The sequence below is a fragment of the Mustelus asterias genome, chromosome 26 (assembly GCF_964213995.1).
Source record: "Mustelus asterias chromosome 26, sMusAst1.hap1.1, whole genome shotgun sequence".
NCBI lineage: Eukaryota > Metazoa > Chordata > Chondrichthyes > Carcharhiniformes > Triakidae > Mustelus > Mustelus asterias.
This window is the reverse complement of record NC_135826.1, coordinates 8660708-8674408: the sequence shown is the minus strand read 5'-3', so window position 1 is coordinate 8674408 and position 13701 is coordinate 8660708. Positions and strand designations below refer to the sequence as shown.

At 45.2% G+C, this 13701-nt stretch overlaps 1 protein-coding gene across 1 annotated transcript in view; it reads right to left on the bottom strand.

Moving 5' to 3' along the window:
- sema6bb (sema domain, transmembrane domain (TM), and cytoplasmic domain, (semaphorin) 6Bb) overlaps positions 1-13701 on the bottom strand; it is a 325575-nt gene that overhangs the window by 253056 nt on the left and 58818 nt on the right. Inside the window, exon 3 of the mRNA XM_078198149.1 lies at positions 3055-3115. Coding sequence (XP_078054275.1) covers positions 3055-3115 — 61 coding nt within the window. The remainder of the gene's footprint in view (positions 1-3054; positions 3116-13701) is intronic.

The following is a 13701-nucleotide window of genomic DNA, read 5'->3' as shown; positions in this document are numbered from 1 at the left end:
TGTGATAAATTGTTAACAGGGTGGCTCAGCTGTTGAGTGCACTGCCATGTGTGGTAATGGAGCGATGCAACCTAAGAAGGACCTGGATTGAATCCCTGCTGTGCGTGGAGTTGCTCTTTGGAGAGCATTGTCAGGAGCCACTATTGATTGAGCTCAGTACCCTTGGGTTAGGGAAAGGAAAAGAGTGCTGTGATATCTACAAAGCATTTTGTAGCACAGTGGCCCAGTGGTTAGCACTGCTGCCTCACAGGCACCAGGGACCCGGGTTCAATTCCAGCCTCGGGTCACTGTCTGTGTGGAGTCTGCATGTTCTCCCCCCGTCTGCGTGGGTTTCATCCGGGTGCTCCGGTTTCCTCCCACAATCCAAAGATGTGCTGGTTAGGTGGATTGGCCATGCTAAATTGCCCCTTAGTGTCAAGGGTGCTGGCTAGGATAAACACATGGGGTTAGGGGGATGGGACCTGGGTGGGATTGTGGTCGGTGCAGGCTTGATGGGCTGAGTGGCCTCCTTCTGCACTGTAGGATTTTATGATCATTTCTGTAAAGGAGTCTCTTATTTGATGCAATTGTATGCATCCCAGTTAGATCCTTAGAAACTGAACTGGACCAGCCATATAAATACTATGGCTACAAGAGCAGGTCAAAGGCTAAAGGTCCTGCTGCAAATATTTCACCTCCTGACCCCCCAAACCATATCCAACATCTACAAGGCACAAGACAGGAGTGTAATGGAATACTCCCCACTTGCTTGGATGAGTGCAGCTCCACCAACACTCAGAGATATGAGTAGTAGGGATATGGGGGTAGGGCCTGGGTGGGATTGTGGTCGGTGCAGACTCGATGGGCCGAATGGCCTCTTTCTGTACCATAGGGTTTCTATGTTTCTATGAGCCCAGCACCATCCAGGACAAAGCAGCCTCACTTGATTGCTACCCCTTCCATAAACATTCAATCCTTCCATTACCGACGAACAGTGCAGCAGAACCATCTCCAAAATGCTCTGCGGGAACTCACTACCAACTAGGAGGACAAGGGCAGCAGGTACATAGGAATTAGACAATGAAAACATTGCAGCAGATGAATCACCTGGAGGTTCCCTACCAAGTCACTCACCATCCTGACTTGGAAATACATCCGCCGTTCCTTTACTGTCGCTGGGTCAAAATCCTGGAATTCCTGCCCTAACAGCACTGTGGACATACCTACACCTCAGGGACTTCAGCATTTCAAGAAGGCAGCTCACCACCACCTTCTGAAGGTGGGCAGTAAATGCTGGCCTAGACAGCAATGCCCACATCTCGTAAATGAATTTTAAAAAGAGCAGATAATGGGATCTAAACAGACAGTTGAAAACAGAAGACACACGGCAGATGAAGTTTAACACAGAGAAATGTGGTGCATTTTGGAAGGAAGAATAAAGGGAGTGATACAAGCAAAATGGTATTATTTTAAAAGGGGTGCAGGAAAAGCAAGACTTTTCTTTTGGTGTACATAAACGCAGATTGGAAGGTCATTGGATAAGTTAATAAAAATGTGGGACCTTGGGCTTCATGAATAGAGGTATAGAGTACAACAGCAAAGAGGTTATACTAAAGCTTTATAAATCACCGGGGGTTAGGCCTCAGCTGGAGTATTGTATCCAGTTCTGGGCACCACACTTTAATGTGAAGGCCATGGGGAGGGTGCAGAGGAGATGGGCTAGAACAGCACCAGGAAGAAGAATGCGGAAAGGTTGAAGTAGCTAAGCTTGTTCTCGGTAGAGCATTGAAGGTCACAGGAAGGTTCAACAGAGGTGCTCAAAATTATGAAAGTTTTTGATAGTGGAAAAATTATGCCCACTAGCAGAATCAGATTTAAGACACTTCGTCAAAAGAAAACAAGAAGGAGATGAGAACTTTCTTTGTGCAAGGGAGATATCATAGTGTGAAATGCACTGCCTGGAAGCATATTCAACAACACCTTTCAAAGGGAATTAGACAATGAAAACGTTGCAGCAGTATGGAGAAAGAGCAGAGGAATTGGACTGATATGATTGCTGTATCAAAGAGCCAGCACAGGGACAATGGGCCAAATGGCCTCCTTTTGTGCTGCAGAGATTCTTTGAAATATGGCATTCGCAAAAGGTTGGTTGGCTGTGCAAAATTGCCCCTTAGCATCGGGGGGGACTAGCTAAATGCTTGGGGTCATGGGGATAGAGCATGGGTGGAATTGTTGTTTGTGCATCCTCGATGGGCCGAATGGTTTCCTTCTGCACTTTCGGGATTCTATGATTCTATATGGAATCATATTCCAGCGCGAGTCAGCACCTAAAGAAAATATTATATGAACGTATGAACAAGGAGCAGGAGTAGGCCATTTGGCCCCTCAAGCACACTCTGCCATTTAATAAGATCATGGCTGATCTGTTACCTTAAATCTGCATCCTGCCTGCTCCTGATAACCTGTTAACCCCCTTGTTTACCAAGAACCTATCCGCCTCTGCCTTAAAGATATTCACAAACTCTGCTTTCACGACCTTTCCAGGAAAAGAGTTCCAAAGACTCGTGGTCCTTTGGGGGCAAAGAATTTCACCTCAACTCCATTTTAAATGGGCGACCGCTTATTTCAGCCAGTGATCCCCCAGTTCTAGATTCTCCTACAGGAGGAAACATCCTCTCCACACCCACCCTGTCGAGATCCTTCAGCAGAACGCGATGAATCCCACTAAAATCACACCATTTGTTCACTATACGTGGAAGAACATAGTCACTGAAGTTTTGTGACTTTGGTATTCTCATCAGAGTCCGGGGATGCAGAAAGTGGAGATGTGTGCAAACAATGTTATCTGTAATCCAATAGCACCAAACTGAAGGGATAGTTTTAATTCATGCGACAATAACCATTTCAACACTTAGTTAGTGACCACAAAAGCTGGTGGGATGAAAGAAAGAACCAACGCTCGAGATTATCATCACATTATGACCTCCATATATGGGCAAACATTTCTGTGCTTCTTTGGAGCTTATATTTTATCCATCATCGGAAAGCTGTTGATTATGTTGATTTTGTACTTACCCTATTATAGAGCATCTCATCTACAGCTGGTGCATCTAAATCCACACTGTACAGGTGATCCCTGTAAATGAAACAAGAGCCTCATTAGCTTGTGGAGGAACTAATACAATATTTACATCTGATTACTAACACTGCATTAGGCAGACTTTGGAAGCATTCTAATACGCAGTGCTCTATAGCCCAAAAGTGATGGTTAACATGTCCTCATTTGACAGTTAACATTTGCTTCAGGATCTATAGAGCAGTTGATGGATTTAGGTTAGGGAGTAGCATGAGAAGTTATAAATTGTCCTTTCCTCCTCCACCCTTCTCACACATTTTCTCTACTCCTGTCCTAAAGGTGCTGATTTTTGATGGGGCCTAGCTCCATGAATAATGGGAGCCCTCTGGCATCTTATATTGTTGCTAATGTTCAAATGTGATGGCGAACAGGGAGTGTTGTGGGTGTACCCAAATAAAGAAGGCATGAGACAGCCTCATCTTGTCCTCACCTGGTATTCAGCCTGGTATACTTTTCAAAGAAGATTGGAAGGTGAGCAGAAAGAGGGACCCCGGTTGATTTTGATGGGCCCCAATTCCAATGGTGTTGAAGCCCATTGAAGTTTCCCTAGTGTTTCTCAGCTGAAATCTGTTCATTCAGCACAGATTTGAGATTGAAACTGATGTTCTCCTTGGCTGGTAGGCTCAGTCAGCCTCTGGATAAAGGGTCATCTCACTGTGCCACTGGGAGAGAGTGTGGTTCCAATATTCACATTGGGGGGTTGGGGGGGAAACAGGGTATTTATCCATTTGCACTCTGGAAGAAGTGGAAATTGGCAAAGATCCCAAGTCATTGGGAAGGAATTCAGACCAACAATCAGGAATGCAGACAAAGAAATCTCACAGGTTTGTGTTGGGGGTGACTGTTGGGTGGGGATTGTGGGAGAAGTGGGTGACGGGCTGGTGTTGGACTGGCAATCAGGAGAGAGGGGAGACGAAGGATTTGATTTGATTTGATTTATTATTGTCACATATATTAGTATACAGTAAAAAGGATTGTTTCTTGCGCGTTATACAGACAAAACATATCGTTCATAGAGTACATAGGGGAGAAGGGTGCAGAATATAGTGTTGAAGTCATTGCTAGGGTGTAAAGAAAGATCAACCTAATATGAAGTAGGTCCATTGAAAAGTCTGACAGCAGCAGGGAAGAAGCTGTTCTTGAGTCGGTTGGTACGTGACCTCAGACCTTTGTATCTTTTTCCCAACGGAAGGTGGAAGAGAGAATGTTTGGAGTGCGTGGGGTCCTTGATTATGCAGCCTGCTTTTCCAAGGCAGCGGGGAATGTAGACGGGCACGTTGATTGTCCAACCACTGGAGGCAGTAGATTTTCTTTGGCAGGGTGGGGAGCAGGTTGGCGTGGGGAGAGTTGGTGGAAGTGCATTCCTGCTCCTCCTGGCCCACAAGCAGTGCTCTATGAAGCACTTTCCCACTGGATCCAGCAGCTCCAGATTTGCTAAGCTCTGGGAAACCTACCTCACCAGCACTAAATTTAAATGAATGCCAAAATGTAGAGAACAGAGCTCCATCAACTTCTTATAATCATGTATCCACCTGTTCAGAGCAGGTTACTCAGATTTTCCCCAAAGCACGTTTAAAACAAAAACAGACCTGATCGCAGTGGCTTGATCTGATGTTGATCTGATGGTTTATTCCCAGATCTCCATCTGGGAATAATTGATCATAATTGATTGATCGTAATAAGGTGCTTAAGAAATTTCTTGCTATTCTAACCTAACAAGGCAAATGGGCACCAACTGCAGAAGCAGCACCCCCTCTGAAGGTGTGGCAATTTCTACTCCAGCCATCCTGTGGCTGTTTCTGTCTGAGATTGTCCTTAAGTTTACGTTTATTTATTACTGTCACAAGGCTTACATTCACATTACAATGAAGTTACTGTGAAAATCCCCTACTCACCACACTCTGGCACCTGTTTGGGTACACTGAGGGAGAATTTAGCATGGCCAATGCATCTAACCAGCATGTCATCACTGCCTTCTCAAGGGCAACTAGAGATGGCAATAAATGTTGGCCATCCAGGGACGCCCATGATTGAATAAAATAACCTTCCCCGGGCCACCTCCCCATCTTGAGGTGGTTAAAAATCTTTTTTTTGTGGTCAATATTTTAAAAGTATAATCCTCACAGAAAAGATATGAAGTTCCCATTTCTAAAAGTTCAAAAACATTACGATTCCAAAGGTCGGAGACAAAACATACTCCCACCATTGGATTTGATTAGTGTGAATCCAGTTCTGAGCATTCAGGTAACTTAATTTGGAACTATTATTTCAGTTTTGGGCTGGGTGGTGTTTAGATGTTGCTCTTTCATCTCTGGAACCTGGGTTCAACTTTCACCTCGGTTGATATAAGGTTCCCATGTAAAGTGGACTTCAAAAGTATCAATCCAATTCCTAGTCGAAGGTCGACATCACAAAACAGCACAAAGTGCCCTCACACTGTCTCAGTCTTCCAAGTCAAATATGATGTCCCATCAGAAACTCCCTGGCGAGATTGATCGTAATTAGGTGCTTAAGAAATTTCTTACTATTCTGAGCTAGGATTACATTAGCACTGCAATGAAATTACTGTGAAAATCCCCTCGTTACTTCCAAGTATCTGCACTTGGCACCTGTTCAGGTACACTGAGGGTAAATTTAACACTGCCAATGGACCTAAACAGCACGTCTTTTGGACTGTGGGTGCTGGATTGTTTGGTGCTAGAAGCCCATATAGAATTCCAGAATCCCTACAGTGCAGGAGGAGGCCATTCGGCCCATCGAGCCTGCACCAATAACAATCCCACCCAGGCCCTATCCCTGTAACCCCATGTGTTTACCCTGCTAGTCCCCCTGACACTAAGGGACAATTTAGCATGGCCAACCAACCTACTCTGTACATCTTTGGGCTGGAAGTGGAAGGCTCAATACGATGAATCGCAACACTGCATCTAGATTTTCAGGTGCAGTAAGAGAGCAACATTATTTTTCTGGACTTTCAGTGGCAATTGTTTGAATGTTTTAAGAAAATGTGTCCTGCGAGTGTTATCTGTTTCTGAACCTGTGTTTCGATATTAAAGTACTGTCACATTAAAAATTGAAAAGTTATTCCAATTGCAGATACTTGGAAGTGCTGCACCTAATGTGCCGGGACTGAGTTGAAACGGTGGCACAGTGATTAGCACTGCTGCTTCACAGTGCCAGGGACCCAGGTTCAAATCCCGGCTTGGGTCACTATCTGTGTGGAGTCTGCACGTTCCCCCCGTATCTGCATGGGTTTCCTCTGAGTGCTCCGGTTTCCTCCCACAGTCCGAAAAACGTGCTGGTTAGGTGCATTGGCCATGCTAAATTCTCCCTCAGTGTACCCGAACAGGTGCCGGAGTGTGGTGACTGGGGGATTTTCACAGTAACTTCATTGCAGTGTTAATGTAAGCCTACTTGTGATGCTAATAAATAAACAATTGAATTTCTTGTGGTACTGATCTGCAGTCTGGGTGATGACAGGGTTGGTATTTAGTACCAATGTCAATTGACTGCACATATCATGACACACGTTTGTGAGCCTTCATCCAGCAATCTCTCTTTCTCTCTCCCCTCCACTAAATCTGAAGTTGTGCTTTCTATCCTCCATTCCTCTTTGCCCAGTTCCCTTCTTTTAGTTGCTAATGTTCCAGCTGAAAGTGTTCTTAATAAAAGGCACAAAATCAGATGTGCCACCCAGTGCAGCGATCTGACAGTCTACTCGGTAAGCCAGACACATTCTCATTGAAGCGGCAAACTCCAGCTGAACGTGCTTTTTGACAGGCTGCACTCCAATTTCCAAGCACCCTCGCACATGAGTACTTCTGTCTTACACCACATTTACACTGGAGCATTGCCAATCGTTATTTAACTGAGCCAACTGTACAAGTTTTGGCAGAATCCGCTGCCCAGTGTAGCAACGAGTGCAACTCCACACTCTGGCTCCAAGCCAGAGCAACTTGCACGTGGAATTCTCAAGCTCTTAATACATGTTAACTGATCAAGTTACACTTGGCCTGGTTCTCAATTCAAAAGCGGCCAGAAATCAATCTGCGTCTTCAATTAATTCAGTGCAGTGTGTCTCCCAGAAATAACTTTCATGTAGACACTTGCACATGCGGCTGACCCTGACATATAAAAGTGGTATGTTGATGTCAGTCTTTGGCTTGGTTTACAGCACTCTCACCTTGAGGTTCGAAGCTTGTGGGTCAACCCCTCTGCCAGCCAGGACTTAGTTCATAAGATTTAGGAGCAGAATTAGCCATTCGACCCATTGAGTCTGCTCTGCCATTCAATCATGGCTGATATTCTCCTCATCCCCATTTTCCTGCCTTCTCCCCATAACCCTTCAACCCATTACCAATTTAAAAATCTGTCTAACTCCTCCTTAAATTTACTCACTGTCCCAGCATCCACCGCACTCTGGGATAGCGAATTCCACAGATTCACAACCCTCTGGGAGAAGTAATTTCACCTCAACTCTGTTTTAAATTTGCTAAGAGTAAGACTTGAGTACCTAATCTCGACTGACACTTCAATACAGCACAGAGGGATTGCTGCACTGCAGGAATCGGCTTTCAGGTAAGACGTTAAACAAAGCTTCCATCTGGACTAAAAAGACCCCAAGGCTTTGGTGAAATAAAAGCAGGTGATTTCTACCCAGAGTCCTGGCCATACCGTTCCTCAACCTACACCACCAAAAAAGCGTAAAACAGGCCATTCACTTCACTGCTGTTTGTGAGACCTTGCTGTATCCAAAATTGGCCGATGCATTTGTCTGCAAAATAACTCGGCTGGGAAGTACTTTGAAATGCCAAGAAGCGATGTTCTCTCCAATTTCTCTTCACTGTGCGTGGCCTATTTATTCGGAACAGCTCCTCTAGTCGCTGAGAAGCTGCAAATTCCCGCATGCTAAAGGGGATGTTGGTTGTATGCAGCCTGTTTGTGCGAAACATTCCAGATTACTGCGTGTCCGAGCACCTGCACAGCTTAGGGGGAACACTGCCCTTATGGTATGACATCATAGAATCCCTATAGTGCAGAAGGAGGCCACTCGGCCCATCAGATCTGCACTGACCACAATCCCACCTGGACCCTATCCCCGTAACCCCATGTATTTACCCTAATATCCCTGACACTAAGGGGAAATTTATGGCCAATCAATCGAACCCCACATCTTTGGAGTGTGGGAGGAAACCCATGCAGACACGGGGAGAACGTGCAAACTCCACACAGACAGTCACCCGAGTTCAGAATTGAACCTGGGTCTCTGGCGCTGTGAGGCAGCAGTGCTAACCCCTGTGCCATCCCAATAATGCATGTCCTTGTTTTTATCTGTCCCGTTTTCTGTACGATCCCCTTACCGAAGGGATGTTTTCTTCCACCACTGTGAGTTTGTCAGTTTTGCATTGTATAGTTGCCCCAATCTGTATTCCCCTCACCCCATTGTGGCCGCTCACTCATACTATAGCATGGTTCTACAAGCACTGGGCACCCCCAGTACAAAGCCATCTTGCTGATGTTGATGTGTAGGGTCCTGATAGTAAAGTGGGCTGTATGATGCATCCCAGGCAGGCATTCTCTTGGTGCCCACTTGATTAACCATCACTGCTCACACCAGCTACAACTGCAGACCAGGAGCTGAACCTGTGACCCTCCTCGATGGCTAATCCGTGCCGCGGATAATCCGTTTATCAATGGGCTTATCAGTGCAGCATCAGGCAGAGCGACACTTCAAAAACCCCAGCAGACTCGGCACCCTGACGTCAGGCTGGGATGTCACTTCACTTTGATTCGTCTCCACTCATAATCTTTTGTCCTTTCTTTGACTGAAACACAAAAGACTTTTTAAGTGACGAGAATTTGCGGCCTGCCTTGGGCTGCGAGATATTTTGTGCGGAGCTCAAACTGGCGGCTCAGCATCAAGAAGAGAGCTTCCTTGTCCATTGTGTCAGCAGGACTGCACCCCGGGTCCCTGCTGGAGTTAATGATTTGGGGCTTTCGCTCTGAACTTTTCGCCTGATTGAACAAGTGAAAGTGTGTCACCCTGAAAAGCCCTATTGTACAATCCTCTTCATGTGGCTGCATCAAAAGCATTGTGTAAATTGACTTGCAGATTTCAGGCTGATCACTATCTCACGGGTAGCAATAGAAATTTTTTTCAGAAATTCAAAGGTCATAACTTGGCCTTTAATGCAATACAGTCTCAGCAGAAATAAAATCCATTTGAAGTTGGTAAGCATTTAGAGTGAGTGCGTAAGGGAGGAATAGTCGGTGTTAAAACAAGGGCTTGTCAGGCAGGGGATAATTGTATCCTATTCAACAAGGTACTGTTTTATTAAATGGTGGATGCAAAGCAAATAGAACTACTTTGACAGCTTTATTTTGACACATGTTGCAATGCTTTGGCACAAATGCGGCTTATTAACCAATTCTTACCAGCTACTTGTGTTTGAGCAGTGCTTCTGAGCCTGGACGCCGCTCCAAGTTTGAAATTTCAGCAAAACAAACACTGGGATGGAATTAGGCTTCCCTGTGCCACAGCAATGCTAATTCACCCCAGGAATTCTCACCAAGGGAATAGCATTCCGTAGTCACTGTGTGGAAAGGAAACTGGGACAATTCCCAGTGGTAATTATTGCTAATGAAATCAAACGCGAGATTTTATTTCCCACAAATTGGGGGTGATCTACACATTTTGCCCTGCTGCCTGATAGGCGGGGCGTGTAACTGTGATCTGTCTGGCCGGGGTTGGGGGGGGGGGGTGTGCGGAGGGCTGATATCGGCCAGAAGGCTGACTATAGCTGGGGGAGGCAGTGACAGGTTTCTCAGAGCACAGAAATCTGCACATGCGCAATTACGTCCTCTGCTGCTATCAGCCGGCTTTTGAGTGATTTAAGCATCACCCACTCCCCCTGCTGGCAGATTCCAAGTTTGGCATTTTTTTTTTACTAAATCAGGTAAAATTCGATTTTTAAGTCACCCAAAAACACGGTGTAAATTTCTCCCATTTTCACGCTCGTTATAGAATCCTACAGTGCAGAAGGAGGCCATTTGGCCCATTGAGTTTGCACTGGCCACAATCCCACCCAGGCCCTATCCCCATAACGCTATGCATTTACCCTAGCTAGTCCCTCTCACACTTAGGGGCAATTTAGCACGACCAATCCACCTAACCTGTACATCTTTGGACTGTGGGGGGAAACTGGAGCACCCGGAGGAAACCCACGCAGACACGGGGAGAATGTGCAAACTCCACACAGACAGTGCCCCAAGCCGGGAGTCGAACCCGGGTCCCTGGCGCTGTGAGGCAGCAGTGCTAACCACTGTGCCACCGTGGAGACTTAGAATTTTTTTGGTGAGCTCGGCCCCATTGTTTTACCCCATCTGCCCAGTCAAAAGATCCCATGGCCTTATTTCTAAAATGATAAGCAGAGTTATTCCCTGTGTCCTGGTCAAAATTTATTGCTTCACCAACACTGAGAGATCATCTGGTCATTATCACATTGCAGTTTGTGGGATTTTGCTGTGTACATATTTCACGCCACACTTTTTATACTGGAACAAGTGATTACACTTCCAAAGTGACTGTGTAGCCCTTTCATTGTCCAGTGGTTTGTGAGAGGCTCCATACTGTTACAATTTCCACATAGAGTGATAACTGGAATTTCAAATCTTATTTTAAAGTTAACAACTGAAGGAATGACACAACAAGATTTTGGCCAAAATTCTCCAGCCATTCACGCTGTTGGGACTTTCTGGTGCCGCCGCCGGCTCACCCTCTGCCGTGGGTTTCCTAGCGGAGTAGGGTGCTTTAAATGGAAATTCCCATTAACAGCGGTGGGACCAAAGGATCCTCTCACCAGCGAATGGTATGCCACCTCCGGCCACCGAGAAAATCATTGAGCGTTGAGGGGAGGTGAGAGAATCTCATCCTTTGACTTCTAAAACTTGGACTGTAATGAATGACTGAAAATATGCACTATTGACTAAACCCTATTCTTCAGTCAACTTAAAATTTAAACAACAGTAAGAAATGTTCCTCTTTTATCATGGTCACACATCACACTCTCCACAGAATTATAATCCTTATCAAAAACAGTCCACAGTTGCTCGGAGCTTCCGATGGGTTTGCATTTATTCATTTCAATGTGTGGTAACCTCAAGTGACTGCCTCCAAGCACTTCCCTTAGGTTTTGGGCAGTTTTTAAAAATCCAACATTAAAGCCGTCCCAATGATTCTTCCCCTCTGGTCACACCAGGACACATCTCCCAGAATCCTTAGATGGCTTTGAGATGTGTCTCTTTGATGAGAGACCATCTCCCTCTGACATCCGGCGGTGGGAGTTCGCAAAGCCAAGTAGCCGCTTTTCTCTGCTGACCGCGCAGAATTGCTGCCTCTCTGAGACATTCATTGATTTGTAAGGAATCCTGTAACCTGATCTCAAAAATGACTTCCCCTGCACTCTTCCCCATGACAACACGATGCACGTGCACGAGGTCAGCTTATTCCAGCTTCTCCCTTGTGCCTTAAGCAGAACTTCTGCGATTTCAGTGTCTGCTGAATCAAGCAAGCAGATGGTGGGGAGGTTCCAGGTCTGATCAGAAATGATGTTGCTGCAGATACTGGATGGAAGCCCATCAGAAATGGGTCCAGACTGAGAATCCATCAGTGAAATCACTTTAATATTATACCATAAGAACCAATATTTCTAGAAAGCTCAGTTGAAATAAAATTGAAATATTGAGCAACAAGAAATGGAAGATATCATAGACAAAGAAAGAATGACAAGTAAAACAAAAGGAGTGAGGTGACTTCTTGCAAGCTGTCCTCAGCATACCCTCTAATTTCATCTTTTATGACTGTTCCGTGCTTCCAAAACTGAATTGCCTTTCTCTTCATCCTACTTAGTTTAGTTTTAGTTACTGCAACACCATATTCTGCATCTTATCCTTTCCTTCTCCCCTAAATACTTTATGATTCTTTTTATTCATTCGTGGGTCATGCGCGTCGCTGGCTGGCCAGCATTTATTGCCCATCCCTAGTTGCCCAAGAGCAGCTGAGAATCAACCATATTGCTGTGGCTCTGGAATCACATGTAGGCCACGCCAGGTAAGGATGACAGATTTCCTTCCCTAAAGGATATTCGTGAACCAGATGGGTTTTTCCAACAATCGGCAATGGTTCATGGTCATCAGTGGATTCTTAATACCAGATTTTTTTTATTGAATTCAAATTGCACCATTTGCCGTGGCGGGATTCGAACCCGGGTCCCCAGAGCATTAGCTGAGTTTCTGGATTAATAGTCTAGCAATAATACCACTAGGCCATCGCCTCCCCTAATGAGTGGTATGCTTTGCCTGCATAATGAGCAAGAAACAATATTTTACACTGTATCCCAGTACATGTGGCAATAATAAATCGAATCAAATCAAAAATGTTTTAGAAGTTGGGTCACAAAGTAAGAACCAGAGAAGCACAGAAAGGTTACGGTGCAGAAAGAGACCATTCAGCCCATCATGTGCACTGGCCAAAACAAAGAGAGAAAAGGAACCATCCGCTCATTTTAATTCCACTTTCTAGCGCCTGGTCTGAAGAGGAGTTACTGGAAGTTCTGTGGAAGGATGCAGTTGGGAAAGATAATCATAGAATTATAGAATCCTACAGTGCAGAAGGAGGCCATTCGGTCCATCAAGTTTGCACCAACCACAATCCTACCCAGGCCCTATCCCCATAACCCCATGTTAGTCCTCGCTAGTCCCCCTGACACTAAGGGACAATTTAGCATGGCCAATCCACATAACCTGCACATCTTTGGACTGTGGGAGGAAACCGGAGCACCTGGAGGAAGCCCAAGCAGATACGGGGAGAACGTGCAAACTCCACACAGACAGTGACCCAAGCAGAATGGTAGGAAATCCAGTGAGACGGTGCATGACATGGCCTCCCGCAGTGATTCATGAGGGCCTGGTGAATGGTAAGAAGTGGCTCCTTTGGCAATGCTTTAAGAAATGAACACCGAGAGTCAGTCTCATATCCAATAAAGTGGAGCCCTCCCAGCTTGACTATTAGAAATGGACCACAATTAGTTGGTTTGAGGAGGGCATCGAGACCTGAATCCTGCATTCCTGCTTAGAGCCTGGCTTTGGTCAACTACTGACACACAAATAATTTCCACGCACTTGGCAATGTATGAACAATAATTACCAAGCCAAATGAAAATTCTATTACGAAAATAAGATGCCTCAAGTTAACGAAGCATTTTTATGGATTATTTTCGAAATGCAATATGACCTTTATTCCCAGCCTGATTAGGCCCATACGTTCCTACTTAGCTTAAGTATTGATTTCAATTCTGTTATTTAGAAGGCCCCAGAATAGTGATGCTGTAACGTTTTATATCAATTAAGTTATCATGTATAACTTGGGACACAGTTAACAACTTGCTTTTCCATTTTGCTGTTCCAAGAAGTATTTCCAGGCACTTCACAGATATATTACCAGAGAGCAGCGGGGGGGGGGGGGGGGGGGGGATGATTGTCAAGCCAAAGAAGGTGGTATCTGGAAGGGTGAAAAAAAAACACCTTTG